The following is a 22617-nucleotide window of genomic DNA, read 5'->3' on the forward strand; positions in this document are numbered from 1 at the left end:
ACTAGACTTGATACTTTATGTATGAAATTTCAAGTTTCTAAGTATGCCAAGATACCACTTTATTTTTCTTGTTTTATTTAACATAATTAACTACAATTACTTCTCTGGTATATCCTATACTGCATTGAATATACACAAGCACCTTGTATTTTGCTATATAGATATGCAATATAAATCCTATATATTGTTTTTTGCAGGATTGGACAACAAATTTGCATTAAAGCAAAAGTAAATCGAGCTTTTAACACTAGCATGGAGGTAAAGAACTTAATTTTCCCTTTCTCTGAGTTTTCAAATGACAGAAATGTGTTACTTATTTTTGATAAAGGTCTATACTATACAGTAATGGTTTTATTTAAAGGGATGCATAGGCAAATAAGTGAACTGCTGATCTGAGTATTGTGTTTTGTATGTGGTTGGTTTTTTTTGCGCCATAATTGGTAGCTCACTGTAGAGCAGGCAGCTAAATCTATTGCTGATACAAAAAAGCCTCTAGAACAGTGATGATAAACCCTGGCACCCCTCAGAGCAGACACCCCCTTAGTATAGACCGCCCAGCAGTAAAGACACTCCGCCTTAGTACAGACAGCCTTAGTACAGACACCCCTTAGTATAGACAGCCCTCCTAGTGCAGACACCCCCCTTAGAGCAGACACCCCCCTTAGAACAGACCTCAGAACATCGCTGATACACAGCGGTGTGTGTCCCTCGAGCACAGGCTCCTCTGTGGATGTAAACAGAGAGGAGGCAGCTTTGGTCCATGCCGTTGAGGGACACAGCGGCATGAGGCACGAGCATTGCGGCTGGCACTACCCAACCGTGTCACCCAGTGCAGCCTGCACCCGCCTAATAACGCCACTTACCAGGCCCCAACTAGGCTGCAGGCCGCATAGCACCCACGTCGCTATGGTGGTAGTTCCGCCACTAGTTAGACAGGTATGTTAGTCAAAATGCTGGAAGACATTCGAGGTAGAAAAGAGGACTTCTCCAAGATTTTGGGTTAGGTCTGCACTAAGGCTAAGTGATTAATTTTTCAAATGTGATCGTTTTAACTTTTCTGTTATGTTGCCATCCTCCTAACCTTTCCATAAAGATCAATAAAACTATTATTCCCTCCCCTCGTGCCAGGATACTGTGAGTAATCCCAGACTCTGAACTGTCCAGCCCCAAATCCAAACGCTATCAAAAGTTCACCTCCATATCCTCTAACATTTGCCTTTTTACACTAATGAAAACCACCAAGCTACTCATTCACTCCCTTGTTATCTCTGGCCTTGACTATTGCAACTCCCTCCTCCATAGGTCTACCTCCCTTCAGGTTATCATAAATGCTGCTGCCAGACTCCTACCTTCCCAACTGCTCAGTGACTGCCACTCCTCTCTGCCAATCCCTGCTCTGGCTTCCGACAGACCAGCAAATTACATTCAAAATTCTAACTTGTAAAGCCATTCACAACTCTGCCCCAAGCTAAATCACCACTCTCGTCTCCAAATATCACCTAAACCATTCATTTTGCTTATCCAACGGACCTCCAGGACTTCTCCAGAGCCTCTCCCATCCTTTGGAGTCCTCTACCAGAATCTGACTGTCTCCTAGTCTGTTCACCTTTTTTAGGCAAATGAAGAAAGAAAATTGGTTGCACACCATGGGAGGAAAAACTTCTTCTGTAGAATAGTTACTTTATTGTCAAGGTGCCAAAGGAAGTCACAGGAACATTGGAAGACCATTTTCACAAGGATAACTCGTGCTTTTTCTTGTGAACAAGCACGAGTTAATGTGAAACTGGTCTACCAATGTTACTGTAACGTCCTGTCTATGTCCTTTGGCACCTTGGCAATAAAGTAACTATACTACAGAAGTTCATCCTTCCATGGTGTGCAACCAATTTTCTTTTTCTCCAATTACTTTGGTGAGCCGGGGCCAGCACCCACGAGGAAATCTTTATCCACAGTCTGAGCTGTGTTGCACCTTTTTAGGCCAACCTTGAGAACTTGTCTCTTCAGCAAATCCTATGCTGCCTCCACCTAACTGAAAATGGTCTTCCTTAACGCTATGCACAATAACATGTAGCATAATAAATTCTCGCAGTGCAACATCATGAGCAGGGCCTGAATTTCCATTTTGACTGAAGTGTACCCAAACAACTATGTCATAGCTAAATATGGCAGGTATCTGTATTATTCCTAGTTAGCACAGCTTTACCCTCGGTAAAGTAGAGGTGCAAAGTATTTCCCACAATTCCTAACGCACTTTTTTTTTTTACTACAGCTTCTAATTGTATTGAGTTACATTTTTCCTTGCTGAGACAAGCTTTATGCATCACACCAAAAGTTATTCATGCTGTGCGTGTCTTTATGCCAAACGCATAAGAGGGGGAAAGTACATGGCAAGGCGTGTAGAGTAAAAATCAGTCTGCGATCCTTGAGTGACACATCTGAAGCTACAACCATTGCTTCCACTATTGCTGGTCTACTGACTATTCACATTTTGTTATATACTTTGTTATTTCAACTTTTTGTTTTATTTTCAGGTTGGTATTAAGGTTGTAGTAGAAGATCCACTCTCAAATATGCAAAAACACGTTTGTAGAGCATTTTCAACATACGTGGTCAAACCAGCTGGAGCTAAAAAGGTATGAATTAGTCTTGCTATGAAAACTTTTAGTAGCTGCTAAAGACTAGCAACAAAGACTTTTCATGGAACTATATGGACTGCAGCCACTAGACAAATGAAGGCTTGTGTAAAACCAAAGACAGAAAAAAAAAAAAAATAAAGTAAGGTCCTGGCCAGTATAATAGACCGAGGGTTGGAAGATGCACAAAATGCTGGGACAGGTGGTAGAATGTAGTGTATACACAACCCTTGGCACACTAGTGTACTAGTCATTGGATGTTTTCATAAGCTGTTTGGCCCTTCGTCATTGCATTATTTTTCACCACTTTTTATTGATCAATACAAGATGAAGTTACTTTTTACATGACTAAGATTCTTCAGGTGAAGGCGATATCTTTATTAATGCAGACCTAGAGTCAGGGGACCTTTTTATCAATGCCATAACAAACTATGTAAAACAAGTCACTGATATAGCACTGACAGTATGCACCCTGCAGCTGCTCGTTAGCCCAGGCCTACTTTATTACTCATTTCATAGCACTGTGACAATAGAATAGGTGCTATATTAATGGAAATGCCAGCTATAACTAGGCATACTCCTAGACCCTTCATCTAATACTAAATGTCTAATCTAGAGATGAGATGCAGGGCTCGAGTTTCTTCAGAGCATATTCTGCTCTGAAGAAACTCGAGTCACGAGTGAAATGCGTCAGTATGACGCCATCACACTCTCTGTTGTGAGGGCACAGATTGGCTGCTAACATGCTTTCTCTCTCTGCACACCACTGGATAGGTTTGTAAGGAAGGATATGGAAGTGTTTCTGGATACCCGCAGGAGCTATGGCGTAGGACGCCATCAGCATATGTGGAGCAGTGAACGGAGCCTTTAGAGTGTGTGTGTGTGTGTGTGTATACCGGTTGTTTCTCATTAGAGAATTCATTTTTTTTTCTTCTTTCCTTCCCCTATTTTTGTATGCCTGCCTTTGCTTTCAGAGGAACACACCTCTACCGCTGTATATTTTTGAGGTGACTGTACTAGTTGACTGACCGAGGAACTGCAACTTTTAATGCCTGACAATTTTCAACATTGGTGTAGCTGGAGTGACAATTTTATCATTTTTATTTTTATTTTTTCTTGTATGCCTTTTTGGTTTGTAGCACGGTGCTTCATCATTTGAAACTACAAGAACATTAGCACCTGAACTACCTCACATTATATAACCCACATTCCCCATGCCCTCACCCCTTTAAATAAAATCTGTTAGGTATAGACCAGTTAGGCCTATTATCCCTGATTAAAATTGTCCTGCTGGTCATTTTTACACCATCTCCTATTTCAATGTAGTAAAACACCTGCTTGTACTTTTTTATTTCCTGTAGTACATTTCAATAAATTCTCCCTTATTAAAATCATCCTGCCTTTTAAAACAAACATGTCCGTTTTTGCTCGTGGCCCTGAACCTCCTCTTCTGGGGTCCCTCAGTGGCGCTTCTGGAGTGCCCCATCAGAGAAGTGCTCTCCCTCGGGGTACCCATGTGGGTGCGCTTCTGTGTCCTGCTGCATCCATTGATGCAAGACAGCAGGACTCGGCTTCACCCCTGGCTCCTGTGTCATTGGATTTGATTGACAGAAGTGGGAGCCAATGGCTGCGCTGCTATTTAATCTATCCAATCAGGACCCGAGACAGAGGCTGGAGCAGGTGTGCTCTTCCCCGGCGCAGGACTATCAGGCTCAGGTAAGTAAAGGGGGGGGGGGGGGGCTGGTGCACTACAAGAGGTTTTTCACCTCAATGCATTGAGGTGTGAACCCTCACGGGTTTCCACCACTTTAATGAAAGCTTGATAGAAATTGGTTAGCAGCAAGACAGTTTTGCATCAGTGAGAACACACAAGTGTTTCTGTCCAACAGATTTTGTGTATTTTCAAAATTTCTATCAAAATCACATTAAACGAAGGGGTCTCTGTACTTTTATGGGGGTTTTTCTTTTCATAGTTACATGCCCAGTTTACCATGACTTTTTTTTTTTTTTTTTTTTCTGCACTTGCAGCAGTTTAAAAAGAATAAAACCTGGTGAAATGTGCATGTAGAATTCAGCAATGGTAGATACATGTCTGGCACCTATCTAGTACATATTTATGACTATACTTTGGTTTAGTTCAAACAGGCAAGTATCTTTGTACCCACATGGTAGCACCGCTCTGACTGTGAAAACCTCCAAATTATGCGTGTTGGTTACTGGTACCTTCTCTCTAGGTGCCAGGTTCAGGTGACATCCCACTCGTCACAAACTCGGAATATGGATGTATGGGAAGAACCCACACTCACAGCTGTGAACAAGGCTCTTCGCCGAAACATGTTAGCAGTTAACTCTGTAATTGGTGATTATTGAATAAAGAATTCGAATGGATTCCAGAGTGTGTTTTTTTTATTTTTTTTTTTTTTTATTTTTTTTTCCCCCCCCCCATGTATCCAGGCAAGTAACTTTCTAAGAACACCAGCCTAGGAGACCTCTGCCCGCCCTCACCTGACATGTTAGAGCTTTGGCACCTGCCAAAAGACATGCCTTATCACTTTGAAGTAGAGGAAAGACTCCAGTCTTGTTTAACTTTCTTTAGGCATCCTGTGCTTAAAAAAAAAAAAATAAAAAAAAATTTAACCCACTGATTGCCTTTTCTATTCTTCAGCATGCCTCTTGCCCATTCCTCAGTTAGGTTGAATGATCATACAACATCTTCATGTGAGCCTAGGCTGTCACACACCGCCAGAATGATATTGTGCAGCTTCGGTTCAGTGTAATGTTGCATGGATCATATTATGAGTACTGTCATATGCAGCCCTGAAGACCAGCCAATGCTGGAGATGGCGCACAGTGCTCACCGGGCTACTGCATAGTATACACCTTGAATGAATGTATTTACACTTTTTTTTATTTTTTTCCCTTTTTGTGTGTGGTGGGGCATTTTCTGTGATTGGGGGTTAGGAAGTGGCACTGCTTACTTGAAGTGCACCCAACTATCTGCTGAAAATATCTATCTACAGTAAATGTGCCAGTAGTGACAGGTGCCAAGTCCGGATTAACTTTCATTTTCTGAATGAATGAGTGACTTGTATAGCGCTACCTATGCAAACTGAATCGCCTCAGGGCGCATTCTTGCCACCAGAGTCCACCTGCGGCTTGCATGGTCATTGATCCCGTAAGGTCCTGACACGCTTACAAACGCATACAACATATTAAGGCCAATTTTTTTTAGACAAGGTCTAATTGAGGCAAATTTTTTTAGACAAGGTCTAATTAACCTACCAACATGTCTTTGGAGTGTGGGAGGAAACCGGAGTACCCGGAGGAAACCCACGCAGGCACAGGGAGAACATGCAAACTCCAGGCAGATGGTGTCGTGGTCGGGAATTGAACCAGCGACCCTATTGCTGCTAGGTGAAAGTGTTAACCACTACACCCCTGTGCTGCCCCTTTCTGTGATGGAACTTGAGCTTTAAAGTCATGAGCATTACCTGCATGTCTCACAATTGTGGGTAGCCTTCCACTATTTTTAAAAACTTTTCAATGTAAAAGTTGCATATAGTCACCCAAGGTTGATGTTTACATTGTAATTGTTGTGGCTGCAATCTGACTCTAATCTCAGTAAGGTAAAGGTGACTGTTTCGCTCTCTTGGTCATCTTCATTTTACAATCTGGGTTCAAAGTTATACAATGTTACTACAGGACAGAAGTCTTAATTATTAACTGCAGCATGATTATCTTATTTTGGCTTTAGTTGTTGTAAATGTTTGTTTAAAGTCTAAGGCCGGCCATACACCATTCCTGCTGAACCGGCCAAGATTTGAACCGTTAATGGGCAGGCTGAATGTACCAAATTGATCGCTCAATCAACTTGGCTACAAACCACCTGCTGGACCCTTACAATTTTTACTAGCGGCTGCTATAGCCACTAGCAATTAACACTGTCTTCTCCTGGTGGGACTACTGCCCCGCCCCCTGCCGGGAGCAGACAGTAGCTCTGCAGGACGGATTCCCCTGTCAACCCTGTGGGGGGGGGGGGATCGTGCAATTTTCTTTTTCCCTGGAGCCCGTGGTTGCAGGAAAGAAATTTGCAGTGTTTGGCCTGCCTTATCTGGTTGTGGGGTGTTTTACTCCCATAGGGGATGGTACTTGCACTATATCTGCTCATTCCATCCCCTCCATGCATAGCGGCTATAGCTTCCATTGGTAAAAGCAAACACTGAATGGAGGAAGGGTGGTTGCTTGAAAGGTCCATCCCAATCTTGACATGGGTCTATGACCGGTACCTCAGCTTGTATTAACCCTTGCAGCATTGAAGGATTAAGGCTGCAGGGGTTAATGAACGGAAGACTTCGGATTCCAATTAAAACAGCCACAAGCAGCACAAGAGACTCTGCACATTGCATGCAAGTATTGTCCCTTGTAAGTGAAATTTAAAAGGAATCCTAAGGCAGAATACTGATCAGAAAAGGCAGAGTTTAAAGTCACTAAAGGAGATGGCTATATAGATATAATTCTTTATTATTTTTTTTATTTTAGCACAAACCTGTTCTACTTAGCTGCTCTGTGCAATGGTTTTGCACAGAGCAGCCCAGATCCTCTTCTTTTTAGGTCCCCCTGCCGAGCGCTCCCAATAGCAATACTCTTGCTATGAGGGCACTCAAGCAGGCTTGCTCCAGAGCTGTGCTCTCCATCTTGTCACACACAGGGCACAGCTTGGCCCGCTTCAGTTGAGTAATGGTTTCAAATTTTGTCCCTCCCCAGCCTGTGACTGGACAGCGAAAGAAGAAATTGCAGTGAAGCTAAATCTGTATCTGCACTGGTTCAAATCTGGTCTGAGAATCGGGGAATTGCAGACTTCCGATTTTTTTTTTTTTTTTTTTTTTTTTTTTTTACATGAATTGTGTTTTATTGCAGATTTCTTTACCAAAAAAAAGGTTCTTTAAAAGCATGTTTCAATGTTTAATAAGCTGTCATCTAAAATAAAACATAACAAATTCAACAGTAAAAAATCACCAATGGTCCCTATAATTTGTGCAATATGTTTGCTTTCTGTAATCATTAGCTTAATTTAGTGGCCATATTGCAGTATGTTCCTGACCTGTAGTATTTCAAGAAAATACCCCATTATGATCACTAGATGGAGCTGAATATCATAAGATGTAAAAGTATTATACAATGTAATATTTGTAACTGCTGTGTGGATGCTTGGGACTTTATTTAAAAAAAAAAAAAAAAAAAAAAAAAAAAAAAAATCCCATGACTGTCATGAACTGGTCATGACCGATGGACAAGACTTTGAATAATACTTTTGTCTGTACCTAATTTTTTTAATTCCTCTGTTGTATGACTGTTGGATGTATACAGATGCCATGACCCTCGTCATGACAAAAACTAGAGAAACAAAACCAGGAACTAAGTAAATTTGTTGGCCATAGTAGGTGACAAGTTCAGCATGTTTTATACTCTGAAAATGAAATAAAATCTGATTGGTCCATATGGGTAACTGTTTCAGTTTTTTGCCTAATGCCCTGTACACAGGGTCTATGTCGACATTCTGACAAAATCCATCAGATTTTTTTTTTTTTTTTTTCCGACGGATTTTGGCCCAAACTTGTCTAGCATACACACGGTTGCACAAAGTTGTGGGACAATCCAATAGTTCAGAACGAGGTGACGTAACACACATACAATGGGACTATAAAGGCCAGTAGCCAATAGCTTTCATCTCGTAATTTTATTCTGCGCATGTGTGGCACTTTGTTCGTTGGAATTGTCTACACACGGTCGAATTTTGTTGTCGGAAAATTTTAGATCCAGCTCTCAAACTTTGTGCGTCGGAAATTCTGATGGAAAAAGCTCGATGGAGCCCACACACTATCGGATTTTCCGACAACACGATCCAGTTGCACATTTTCCGTCGGTAAGTCCGACCGTGTGTAGGGCATTGGTGTTTATTTAAAAAAAAAATAAATACTTCTGGATTTAATTTTTTCATAGAAATGACTGTCTTACGGATGATCCGTTTTTTGATTCTGTAAGGTTACCAGTCTTTTATTGTAAAAAAAAAAAAAAAAAAAAAGTGGTAGAGTATTTTACTAGTAGAGCTAACAAAATGGCTTCATCAATCGTTACAGCGATAATTTGGAAATACTCTGAATTGTATAGAAAAATCTAATTTGAGGAGAACGTTGAATGTTATTTAAAGAAGGATTCATCTAAAAACAACATGCTAATAAATGAAGTGCAACCTTAGTTATGCAAGTACTTCTAGAGCCTTGAACTACGATCACTTTTATAAAGTTTGTTTTGTTATGAACTATCTTCTGTACATCCACTCTAATCTTTTGCAGGTTAATCTAAAACCTGTCAAGCTGCAAACTGCCCAAGATCACTTGGAATATAGTCTAGCCGCTGAAAGGAGGAGAGTCCGACTTTACCATGACGTGTCCTTTAACAATCTGATGGAGGACAGCAGTGCTTTTTATGGTTTGTGGAATAAATACATGTTCACCCATACAAAAAAATGTGGATAATTCATACCCATGTGTTTACAATTGCATTAGTGGTTGTGTATGCACAGTATTAGTGGGATTTTACAAAAATATAGATTGTATAATGTGTGTTTGCTTTTTTTTTTTTTTTGGGGGGGGGGGGGGGGGCTTGTGTTCACAAGTTTTATGTTTTGGCAAATAAATGGAATGGGCACTTTGCAACCTATATAATTGTAATACCTACCTAATTATGATTCAATCACAGTAATTGGCAGCATTCATTATGTTCATGGTTCAGTTAAGACACCAATGGTGGAGAAATGCTGGGGTGCAGATTAACATTGCCTAACCTTTTTAAGGGACAGCACCAATCATCATGCCAGCAGGTGAATATATCGGGCATGGAGGTCCTGCAGCAGTTGTCAGGTGTATGCACTTGGCGCCAAGTCTGAAAAATGCATACTAGTTTGCAATCTTTAGCCCGCCAAGGCAGTGGCTTTAGCCAGTGATACTGGTTTCTCAGTTCAGAAGAGTACCTGCATAGTTTGGAATAGCAGTGCACATTGAGCTGATAAATGTATCTAGACTTGGGGTCGACCGATTATCAGCAGTCGATATTCATTATAATTTTCTTTTTTTTAATCGGTCACAAACTTGCCGATATTGATTCAAGGGGTTGTACCAGGGTGATGCATGCAGCTGCAGGCATCAACCCAGTGCCGTTCTTTAGAGCGGACGGTCGGCTTTCTTTCTCTGCTCTTATTACAAGCAGCGGGAGTGGACTCCTCCAACCTCCTGCTGCTTAGCCTGGGTCTCTCATCCCACAGGGAGGCCCAAGCAACCAGCCAGTGTGTTCACCGACTGGCCAAAGACCTGAACAATGCAGATCGGCTTTGTTCATGTCCCGGATCTTGTAACCTGGAAGCGATGTCAAGACCTTGCTTCCGGATTACTGGAATCCTAAAGGTGCCAGTTTTAAAAAATGTAAAGTGTTTATAAATGTTTTGAGTACTTTCAAATGCAGGGGAGGGGTTTGGGTTCTTATAGACGCCCCCCGTTCCCTCCATAAAGAGTACCTGTGCTGTCTATTACTGTCACAAGAGATGTTTAAATTCCTTGTGACAGCAATAACCGTAATTTAAAAACAGTGTAAAAATAAAAAATCTAAATTTACAGAATATTGGCATCTGCTATCGGCCTGAGGGATCGGTATTGTATCAGTCGACCCCCCTCATCTAGATCCAGAGTGTTAAAGGAAATTTATTTGCTAATGTAGTACCTTTTTCTGAACAGCAGATGGGCAATTTTCCTCTGGGGTTTTTTTTTTTTTCTAAATAAGTTTGCATGCTCATTTAAAAGCAGTTAAAATGACTTTTGTGTGTTGGGCCCTTTTCACACAGGTGCCTCCATTTGCCGGACTCCACTTACTGTGCAGAGTTGAGAGGGAACCAGTCCCTCTCTCCTCTATGGGGCGATCCAATGAAAACGAACCACCTGCCTGTTTTCATCAAATTGTATCCAATCCGCCAGATAGATGGAAAATAGGACCACCACCCGTCTGGATTTTGCACACAGGATGGGATTGGATAACGGTGGATGTCAGCTGACATGTGTTGGCTGACATCAACTGCTCCTTAGGGGTGAATGGAGGGTCCGATCAGGTCCACTTGAGGAACTAACAGGCGGACCTGATCGGAAAGCCCATGTGAAAGGGCCAGAAGTGTGTTTTATTTTTTTCACATCTATAGTGATGTTGGTGTTGAATATACTTTGTTTTAAAAGCCCCCATCACATACTCCAATAATTCTCTGTTACAGACCCAGATTGGGAAAATGACCAGAACAAAGTCTCCACAGACTGCACCCGTGTAGAGAGCATTGAGCTGGTTCTTCCACCCCATGCAAACCATCAAGGGAACACGTTTGGAGGACAAATTATGGCTTGGATGGAAACTGTGGCTAATATTTCCGCAAGGTCATTTGTAGATTTATTTGGGAAGATACAATACTTCATCTCATGTTACACTGCACTTCATTTTACTTATGCCTGTATTCATGAAGACACTCTATAGCAGTGGTGGTGAACCTTGACACCCCAGATGTGTTGGAACTACATTTCCCATGATGCTCATGTACTCTGCAGTGTAGTGGAGCATCATGGGAAATGTAGTTTCAAAACATCAGGAGTGCCAAGGTTCGCCATCACTGCTCTATAACATTTAAAATGTAATGGTAGAAGTTTTTCTTTACCTTAATGCATTCTCTACATTTGAGGTAAAAAACTTCCCTGAGCCCAATCTCGATCTAGTGCTTGGACATGAAGGCAGCACTGGGAGCCTTTGGCTCCCAGTGCTTTCAATCGCAGCCAGTGAACGAGGGGCAGGGTGTGCTGTGTGTCAATGGACACAGTGTGGCTCAGGCTTGAGCCCACGCAAGGGCCCCTATAGCAAGCGGCTTGTATGAGGGCAGTCGGGGGGGGGGGGGGCAGGAAGGCTTCAGGGGGACCCCGGAAAAGGACGATTGCAGATGCTCTGTGCAAAGCCCAGAGGAGACAAGTATGACATGTTTGATATATATAAAGAATATATGTTTACAATCGCTATAAAATGTATCTAAACCCAAAATCTAGATTTCAGTATGTCTTGGATCATTCCTCACTATCTATAATTTTAAATGGAATCTGTGATGAAAAAAAACAATGAAGGCTGCCATGTGTGGACCTTCCTTTTGAGAACAGTCTGTTTCCGGACTGCCATGCTTATGCTTTTCAGTGAGTCTATGACCGGGAACAGGTAAATTTGTTAAGTAACTGACACCTTTTTGAAGTAGGGCACAGCAATTTGCATTTTCAGGAGGCCAGCAATGGCTCGCCCCTATAATTTTTTTCTCATACCAGTCAATTTAAGCCAATTTGTTTTGTCTATTCAAAATGTCTTGCCTGTCAGTAAAATTGCTTCCTGTTTCCAACTAGCAATGCCAAGCCACTGCTTCAGCTTGTAGTAGGTAGTTCCTTGGCATTGTCAGCCTGACACAGGAGGTGCTGTAACTGCCAGGATCTCCAGGCAAGAAAACTTTTTTTAAGTGCATTGACAAAATGATTTGCTTAAACTGTATACCGTGAGATGTGATGACAAACATTGAAAAATAGGTTTTGAGTTTACATACACTGTGTGTGCTGCCCATGAGCTGCAGCTAGAGTGGTATGGGGCCAGAATACTTGGTGATGAATATCTGGCCAGGATAATATGGATATGCATGAAGCTTCCAGGCATACATTTTATTCCTAACATTCAACCATGGAATCTATCCACTGCTGGGACATGCTGATAGTTGCAGAGAGCAGGGGAGTGACACCATCAATCTGCTGCTTTTAATTATCCAGTATAAAAGATGGGGGTGGAGAAGGGGGCACTACTGTATTGCCTAACTGATATTACCTGGCTAACCAGGACAAAAATACAAATCCTTGGCAAATATCCTTTCATATATGTATTTTATCAATGTATTTAGCTGTTTGCCTGGCATTCAGCTCTAACATTCTGCACACATAAATGGGAAGATGTTACCAACCTGTCTTTACTGCATTTGTTGGATTACAATTCAGTATATGCATGTGCGTTGTAGACATCTGCCTACACTGTCTTGGTTTGACAAACTAAACAGTCTCAACTTGATTCCAGTCTGGTTGTTCGATTTTATCATACTGTGATATGATCTACAGACACAATTCGGCAATCAAGTGAACTGAGGATTGAAATATGGAAGCTACCATTGCTGGCTTGTGTTTGAAAGATGAAGGATCTGGGCCTGTCCTCCTGAGCTTATTACACTTCCCTATGATTTACTGACCTGGAACTAGCATACAGCCAGTTGCGTATGCTTTACATAATCAGGTTGCGAAAAAACACAAACATTTAAACAAGACTAAAGTCTGGACAGCTGTCTTGCAACCTTCTCAAGATTAGAATGACAGCCCTGGGTCTAAAACAAGTCTACAATTTAAATCTCCTAAACATCCTACAGATTCCCCTTTAAAATATATGTATCGCCAGAATCGTTTTGGATAGGGTAGGAAAGGGTTTCCCTTTTTAAATTTTGCTGCCTGGGTCCTGATTGAGCAATTCACATCCAGGCCTGAGCACAACAGGAAATGACTAAAAATCTCCACAAAGGGAGGGTACTGTCCATCATAAGTTGGCCACACTCTAGTCAAATTTTGTTTGAAATTTACATTTTTTAGAATTGGTTTTTCTTTTGATTTTCTAATCATTAGTGGAATCAAATCAATTTGGACCAAGGTGACCAGAATCTGAAGGGATAGGATGGAAAAGTTTTCTTAATCGAGTGAATATACACAGTTATATTTAAAAGTTTGCATACCCTTGGTGAATTGGTAATATACAAGATGCACCTTTTTTTTTTTTTTTTTTTTTTTTTTTTAAAAGAAACCCTGAATGAGCAGGAAAAAACATTTTTCCTTTATTATGGGGTTCATATTTAACTGTAAAATATAACAGACTGTCACAATCCGAAAACTAAACATGGCAACAAGGAAACAAATGAAATTGGCCCTGTTCAAAAGTCTGCATCCCCTTAGTTTCTTCATATTGTGTTGCCCTCTTTTAGAATCAATGACCGTGTACAGTCTTTTGTAATAGTTGCTGAGGCCCCAAATTCTTGCAGGTGGTATAACGGACCATTTGACAAAATGCCACCAGGTCATGCAAAGTCTTTGATCATCTTGCATGAACAGCACGTTTGAGATCTCCCAGAATGGCTCAATGATATTGAGGTCAGGAGACTGTGATGGCCCCTCCACAGGGGTCAAGTCCTGGGAAAAAAAGTGTGGGAACTCCCACCCAAGATCCATTCCCCCACCACAAAAAAAAAAAAAAAAAAAAAGGTACGCTCATATGCATATATACTTCACAGAAAATACAGTACAACATTTATTGTAAAGTGCCAGTTTACAAAAACAAAATAACGTGTCAAACAAAACAATCAACACAATGGGTGATGATCTTTCCCTCGCAGGGAATTTCTACCACAAATACACCCTGTTCCAAATTCTGTTACACAGCCCATTAGAAAATATCCCACAAACAGGAATAAGTATTGGCAGGGTATTGCAGAGTATTGGCAGGGTATTGCAGAGTATTGGCAGGGTATTGCAGAGTATTGATAGGGTATTGCAGAGTATTGGCAGGGTATTGCAGAGTATTGGCAGGGTATTGCAGAGTATTGGCAGGGTATTGCAGAGTATTGATAGGGTATTGCAGAGTATTGGCAGGGTATTGCAGAGTATTGATGGGGTATTGATAGGGTATTGCAGAGTATTGATAGGGTATTGCAGAGTATTGATAGGGTATTGCAGAGTATTGATAGGGTATTGCAGAGTATTGATAGGGTATTGCAGAGTATTGATAGGGTATTGCAGAGTATTGATAGGGTATTGCAGAGTATTGATAGGGTATTGCAGAGTATTGATAGGGTATTGCAGAGTATTGATAGGGTATTGCAGAGTATTGATAGGGTATTGCAGAGTATTGATAGGGTATTGCAGAGTATTGGCAGGGTATTGCAGAGTATTGGCAGGGTATTGCAGAGTATTGGCAGGGTATTGCAGAGTATTGGCAGGGTATTGCAGAGTATTGGCAGGGTATTGCAGAGTATTGGCAGGGTATTGCAGAGTATTGGCAGGGTATTGCAGAGTATTGGCAGGGTATTGCAGAGTATTGGCAGGGTATTGCAGAGTATTGGCAGGGTATTGCAGAGTATTGGCAGGGTATTGCAGAGTATTGGCAGGGTATTGCAGAGCATCGGCAGGGTATTGCAGAGCATCGGCAGGGTATGTATTGGCAGGGTATTGCAGAGTATTAATAGGGTATGTATTGTAGAGTATTGGCAGGGTATTGCAGAGTATTGGCAGGGTATTGCAGAGTATTGGCAGGGTATTGCAGAGTATTGGCAGGGTATTGCAGAGTATTGGCAGGGTATTGCAGAGTATTGGCAGAGTATTGGCAGGGTATTGCAGAGTATTGGCAGGGTATTGCAGAGTATTGATAGGGTATTTATTGCAGAGTATTGATAGGGTATTTATTGCAGAGTATTGGCAGGGTATGTATTGGCAGGGTATGTATTGGCAGGGTATGTATTGGCAGGGTATGTATTGGCAGGGTATGTATTGGCGGGGTATGTATTGGCGGGGTACTGCAGAGTATTGGCGGGGTACTGCAGAGTATTGGCGGGGTATGGATGAGTATTGGCAATTTGGCAGGGTATTTGCAGAATGCAACTTACACACTAGTGACTGACCTCCTGGTATTTATTCTCTTCCCTTCTGTTCTGGGGGGAGAAGAAGTAAACTTGAAAAGTGCAGCGGCTGTGGCAACAGGAGGCACTGGGTAGAGGGGAGCGGGAGGACAGTCCGGCGCGCAGCGTGTGTCACACTGACTGACGGTCTCGCGCCAGTGCGTGCCCACGTGCACGGCCGAAGTCATGTGACCGGTTGCTAGATGCGGAGCGGCCCCTGCCTAGCAACCAGTCACTCGGCGGCTGAGGAGCGGCGCGGACTACGCGCTGCATAGCCTCAGCCCGGCTCAGACAGCTAATGGGAACGGCGTTCCCGCTGTGGAAATAGTACGGGAACGCCGTTCCCATGCGTTCCCGCAGCACTCGAGCCCTGCCCCTCCAGAACCTTTACCTTATTTCTGCTGTAACCACTGAAGGGTCAACTTGGCCTTGTGCTTGGGGACATTGTCATACTGGAAAGTCCAAGAGTTTTCGTGCAGAAGAATGCAATTTGTCTGCCAGTACCTTCTGATAACATGTTTCATTCATCTTGCCATCAATTTTCTGAATATTTCCCATGGCTTTAGAGCTCGCACACCCCCAAAAACATCAGTAAGCCACCACGATGCTTCACAGTGGGATGTTGTTCTTGTTGCTATAGGTCTTACTGACCCCTTACTGACTTACTGACCCCTCTCCTGAACATATCGCTTATGGTTGTGACCATAACCTTTTTTTTTTTTTTTTTGGTTTATTCACTCCAGATTAGTGTGCCATAAACTGTATTGTATTGTCTGGCATGTTGTAACTTGGCTTTTTTTTTTGTGGCATTGGTGCAGTAAAGGCTTCTTTCTGGCAACTCGACCAAGCAGCTCATTTTTGCTCAATTATCATATTGTGCTCCTTGAAATGGCCACTGTATTTCTCCTGGGGTTACCTGTGGGTTTTTCTTTCCCAAACAATACTTGTCACTTGTGGCTGCAATCTTTCTTATTTATAAAATTCCATTACCTTGTTTTGCAGGTATTTTGATAGTTCTTTTCTGCTCCCCATGGCTCAGTGCAAGCCTGCTCAGTGCATCCACATGAGCGCTAACAAACACGTTGACTATTTATACACCGAAACTAATTGCAGTTAAAAAAATAAAATAAAATTCCCCACATCATTTTTTTTTTTTTTTCCAAGGGTTACTAAACCAAGGGCCCTGCATTCACTATAGCTGGTCTCCCGCAGTACACTGAACATCGGAATGCAATTATTTTAGTAAAAAAAAAAATGCTAAATACCTTTTTTCATCAGCAGTTGGAGTAGCCTTGTGACTTCTATCAGTGTCTGGTTAAAGCTTATAGGTGAAGTTTTCATTCTACCCCGACTGTCCTATGAGGCTGCAGGACCCCTAACCCTCTATCTGGACAGTGCTGATTGGCCATGTGCTAACCGCATGCACTTTCCCAAGAGAAAAAAAACTGTCTAGCAATACGAAGCAAACTGAGCATGTGCAGCTTGCCCCCAGGGCTCTGCTTTATCAGGAGATGGATTGGGGACAGTGGAAAACGGGAGGATCAGAGAAGACCGGATTAAACAACCTTTTTACAAAATGTTGAGAATTAACCCCTTGGGTTCCACAGCATAACAAGCATTCTTTGCTGGTGTGGGTTCAGGAACACTTTAATTGCCATTTTAACCTGTCTCACCTTGTGTGTCTGTACCAAAGCCAAATATTCCAGGGTATGTAAATTTTTTTTGATCAGGGACATTTGGGTGATTTCTGTTACCATTTTAAAAAATGAACCAAACAGCTGTGATAATTGACTACATATGACTGCTTACTATGACTTTTGTAGACCTTCTTTTTTTTTTTTTATTTATTTTTTTTTTTGCATGATCGGTCATTTTCAATATCCATGCCATAATTCTGCCAGAGTATGCAAACTTTTGAGTACAACTTTTTTATTTTTTTTGGGGGGGGGGGGGGGGGTAATTACATTTATTCGAAAATTTGAATGTTGGGAGCAAGCAAATTTTTCAAGTCCTGTCATCCAGTCATCAAATGTACAAATAATTTTTATACAAATGTTTGGAAGTCCTGAGTTTAGAGCCAGTTGTCTGTGAACAGGTGTATCCAGGAGAATATTTACTCTCCTCCTGTTTTAGTTACAACTGTAAAATATTGGATTTCTCATCATTTTTCTATCTTGGTGGCAATGGTCACCAGGCCAAATAGGGAGGGTGAATCTACCCAGCAGGAACATGGATGGCCATGAACAATTTTTCTCTAGTCATGTTCCACACCTGAGATGACTGGTCCACCTGACAGGAAGCACAATCAACACATGAAGTTAAAAGGCTCCTCCCTTCCCCCTGCACCTCAGTTCTTGACGGTTTCCCGGCAGCGAAACATTTTGTGATTTTTGGCAGACCTGAAGCTGATAGCGGACGGTCCCTCCTTTACCCGGTAAAGAGCTTCCCAGGCACAGTGGCGTATCCCGGAGCTCTTTTGGGTACATGCCGCCTCCCTACCTTCCAACCAATCTGGGAATTTAGGGATGAAGGAACCGGAGGATCAGCGGGGGTCCAAGCCGCTTAAGGAGGGTGACGTTTTGCTGGCAGTGCAGCGCTATTGAGAATGCCAGAAACACTCCTAGGCAGGAGTGAGTGTTCTTGACGGGTGGCGCAAGATGGCGCCGCCGCCATTTCTGGTCCTGGGCAGCATCAGTTCCAGTCTATGCCAAAATGGTGGACCCGGAGACGCCAGAGGCCAAGAGGCACTGCTTCCGGCAATGGGACTTCAGCAGGATGGCGGCGAGCGGTGTCCTGACCATAAAGTCCGGGGGGGCCAGGCAGAGGTCCCACATGCCACACATCTCCTGGATCCTCACAGTGGAGCTCCTTGGAAATCGGAAACAGCTGAGGTCGGGATGGAAGGTGAGTAGGACACAGTGGCTGCAGCCCAAGAGGGGACCACGAGTGGTGAGTCTTCCTCTGTTTGGCAAGGGGTGGGTTAAGAAGGGAGTCTTACCCACACCCCTTGGGGGGAGGGAGGAAGAGAACAGCCTGCTAAAGTGAGTGCTGCCTTGTCTTTTGTCTCCTTAGAACCCAGTGGATCTGCTCAAGGGGTCCACAAAGGCAAAAAAAAAACTCCCCCCTAGAGCAAAAAGGTGTGGGAATTGGAATAAAAGGCTCTCGCTGGCTCATGCAAAACCTTTGTTATAGGTGCATAATTAAACTGTCAGGTAAGGAAACCTCACAGGTTATGAGGGACTTCCTTGCAGTTCAGTCAGATGCCGACTACACTCCAAACCCTGAAAACACTAGTGGCAGAGAAGCTCTGTCTTCTAGGGAAGGTACTTCATCTCTAGGAGGTACGTCTGACAGAGGTCAGTTAACGCCGCAGAGGCCTCCTTCTATCACTTTGGGAGCAGATGAGTTTGAGGACCCAGAGGAGTCAGAGGAAAGCTCTTAAGACGAAAACTCACTCTGAAAGCCAGGACAGTGACAGTCCTAGACTTGGACATCTTTCCTGTAGAGGACATGGGACAGTTACTCAGGGCAATCTATACCTCCAAGGACCTCCTGGAGCCTCCAGTACAGGTATTGGCCCAGGACTGGCTGTATAAGATTAGGGAAACCTCCGTCCCGGGTATTCCCAGTGCATCAGAACCTTAAAAAAAGTAATTCTGAGGGAGTGGAAGGAGCCGGAGAGGAAGGTCCTTAAACTTAAAACCTGGAAGAGGAGGTTTCCATTTGGGGAGGAAGAGAAGTTTTTCAAGACCCCCAAGTTAGATGCAGCCCTTTCCCAGGTCTCTAAAAAAAAAAAATATGATCTGTCCTTTTGAGGATTTGGGTAGTATTAAAGACCAAATTGATATAAGGGCCGAGACACTTCTGCGCAGAGCATGGGATGCCAATGCAGCAGCCATGGCACCTGCTTTGGTGTCTACCTGCGTAGCTAGAAATGTTAACGCATGGCTAGACAGGCTCTCTGGCCATGTCTCTAGAGGTAATCATTCCAAAGAAGTTATGGACTCTCTAGAAGTAATAAGTAGGGCTGTAGCATATTTGGCTAATGCGACAGTGGAAGTGGTTAGGACCACGGTTAAGTTAGCGGCACTCCTGAACTCCGCAAGGAGGGCTATCTGTCCAACTCACTGTGGGTTAACTTTTGAAGGCTCCCAGCTTTTTGGTCTGGATCGGGTCCTGTCGCAATCAGCAGAAAAAGGAAAGAAGTTCCTGGTTAAAGCCAAGAGGCCTTTTTTTTTTTTTTTTTTTTTTTTTTTACGTGCTCCTCCTAACCAGGGCCAAAAAGGACACGAATACAAGGAGGAAGGGAAAGAGTGGACAGAAGGGTGGCCTGATCTTTTCTGGACCTAAGGACACCAACAAACAGTCAGTGACGTCAGGGTAGGGGTGAGACTCTCGATTTGTCTCTCAGTGGAGAATGATCTCTGAAAGCCCCTATATCCTATGGATTCTGACAGAGGGACATCGCCTGGAACTTCTCTCCCCTCCCTCTCAAACTTTTACCTTGACTCAGTTCCCCAAAGATCCACTGAGAGCAGCAGGGTTGTTGGACAGCTTGCAGGGATTGGCGGACCAGAAGGTGATTGTCCCGTTCCTCCGGACGATCTCTACCAGGGATTTTACTCCCATGTAATTGCAGTCCAACAACCTTCAGGGAAATTTCACCTGATATATTCAATCTCAAGAAGCTGAACAAGTTTCTGTGACAAAAGAGCTTCCGGATGGAGACTATTTATACTGTGCGCAAACCTCTATTGAAGGACATTTCATGGCCACAGTAGATCTGAGGGACGCATATCTCCACGTGCCGATTGCCCGGGAGCACCAATCCCTGCTAAGGTTCAGTCCTTACAAGCAAGGGGGTACAACACTGGCAATACCGGGCTTTCCCTTACAGGTCATCTGCAAGTCCAAGAGTGTTCACAAAGGTTTTGGCAGAGGTTGTAGCTTACCTACGTTTACAGGGGGTATCTCTGTTACCCTATCTAGACGACCTCCTGATCTATGGACAGTCTTCAGAGGAAGTGAGAGCAGACGTAGACATGGTAATCTGCACTTTAGAGAGCTTGGGCTGGATAGTGAACAGGGAAAAATCATCCCTAGTACCATCCCAAATAAAGACTTTGCTAGGATACTCGGACGCAGGGACTCGGAAACCTTTTCTCCCAGAAGGAAAAAAGGTTAAAGGTAGTGGCAGCGGTTTCCTCTCTAATGGAACACAGGGACTGTTCCCGCAGACAGGTCATGAGGGTCCTAGGCCTAATGACCTCCTGTATTCAGGCAGTTCCCTGTGCTCAGCTACATTCCAGGGAGCTGCAGTTCTTCCTTCTATCCTGGGACAAAAAGGAGTCATTGGAAGGGAAGATGGCCATTTTAACAAGGGTAAGGACCTCTCTAAATTGGCTGGGTCAAGACACTCGCGTCAGGTCTTCCTTGGGCCCAGTGGAACCCTGTAAAAACTACCACAGATGCAAGATGCCTGGGGTTGGGGGGGCTCACTTGGGGGACCTCCAAGCGCAAGGATCCTGGACCCCGATCCAGGCAAGGGCATCCTCCAGTTACAGGGAGCCTCTTGCGGTGGGTCATGTTCAGAAGCGTGATTCAGGGACTAGACAGCCAAGTCCTTTCGGACAATGTGATAGCCGTTTTGCTATCTGAACTGTCAGGGGGGCACAATATCCAGAAGACTACTAACTCTGGCCTTGAAAATTATGAGTTGGGCCGAAGAGGTCCCTAAGTCCATATTGGCGGTCCATATAAGGGGGATGTGGTGGCAGATTTCCTGAGCAGTCAAGCCATCCACCCAAGGGGAATGGGAACTAAACCAGAATGTATTCCTCCTGATAGGTCACAGGTTTGGGTTTCCCAAGATAGAACTTTTCACCCACAGAGAGAACAGGAAGGTGCAGTGGTTTTTCTCTCGCAAGAGAGGGAGGATCAGGGGGAATAGATGCTCTAGTGCAGACCTGGGATTGTCAACTAGCATAGGCCTTCCCTCCACTAGCTTTGATTCCTCGGGTACTACAAAGACTAGCCTACTCAAGGTGCAAGCTGATGCTTATAGCCCCTTGGTGGCCCAAGAGGACTTTGTTTGCTACTCCTGAGAAAATGGTCGGTTGCGCCTCCATTTCCTCTCCCAACCAGGCAGGATCTCCTTCAGGGGCCAGTCGTTCACCCCAATCAGGGGTTCTGCGGTTTGACGGTGTGGCTTTTGAGAGGGATATTCTCAGAGGCAAAGGATGCTCCGATGGAGTGATTGGCTTCCGACTACTCAGGAGGGTCTCAGTCACTAGGAAGATTTATTCAAAGGTTTGGAATACTTTTCTCACTCGTGTCGGGATAGAGACGCATCTAGACCTTCTATACCAATGATACTTGAATTTCTAAAAGCAGGGGTGGACAAGGCAATTGCCACAAACTCCCTGAAGGTACAAGTAGCTGCCCTATCGGTGTTCTTGGACCAGAGGCTCATGCAGGAGTCCCTGATTAGAAGATTTCTAGTAGCTAGGGGAAGGTTAACCTCCAAGAAATTCCCTCCTGGAGGCTTTGATGAAAGCGCCTTTTGAGCCAGCTCGGGAGATCTCCATAAAATTTTTGACACTTAAGTTAGCCTTTTTACTGGCCATCACAACAGCCAGAAGGGTAAGCGACCTGCAGGCCTTGTCAAGTAAAGGGCCCTTTCTGTTAATATTGGAAGATAGAATGGTGCTGAGGCAAGACCCAGTTTTTCTTCCCAAGGTTGCATCACAATTTCATAGGTCTCAGATCATTTTGCCCTCCTTTTGTGACAACCCAAACAGAGGAAAAATTCAAGTTTTTAGCCCTTGTACACACGGTCGGAGATTCCGACAACCAAATCCGTCAGAGTAATTACGACGGATTAATTCCGGAAAAGGTCTGGAAGTGATGTTGCATACACACGGTCGGACTAAGTTGTCGGAAAATCCGATTGTACATAACGTGATGACGTTATTTCGTTACGACGGGACTACGTTCAGGCTAGTAGCCAATAGCTTTGGTCTAGGAATTTGATCTGAGCATGCGTGGCACTTTGTCCGTCGGAGTAGGCTACACATGATCAGAGTATGTCCGATCGGAGCATTTTGTCGGAAAATTTTACCGGCAAGTTGGAAAAGTTGGTCCGTCGGATATTCCCACGGAAACAGTCCGATGCAGACC

At 43.5% G+C, this 22617-nt stretch overlaps 1 protein-coding gene across 3 annotated transcripts in view; it reads left to right on the forward strand.

The window, feature by feature from the left end:
- ACOT12 (acyl-CoA thioesterase 12) overlaps positions 1-22617 on the forward strand; it is an 86684-nt gene that overhangs the window by 23211 nt on the left and 40856 nt on the right. For all 3 annotated transcript variants that reach the window (XM_077462456.1, XM_077462457.1, XM_077462455.1), the window contains 4 exons: positions 198-258; positions 2532-2633; positions 8987-9122; positions 10945-11101. In XM_077462456.1, coding sequence (XP_077318582.1) covers positions 198-258; positions 2532-2633; positions 8987-9122; positions 10945-11101 — 456 coding nt within the window. The remainder of the gene's footprint in view (positions 1-197; positions 259-2531; positions 2634-8986; positions 9123-10944; positions 11102-22617) is intronic.

The sequence above is a fragment of the Lithobates pipiens genome, unplaced genomic scaffold (genome assembly GCF_037356315.1).
Source record: "Lithobates pipiens isolate NorthernLeopardFrog02 unplaced genomic scaffold, aLitPip1_a1.2 Scaffold_3, whole genome shotgun sequence".
In the NCBI taxonomy this organism is placed as follows: Eukaryota; Metazoa; Chordata; class Amphibia; order Anura; family Ranidae; genus Lithobates; species Lithobates pipiens.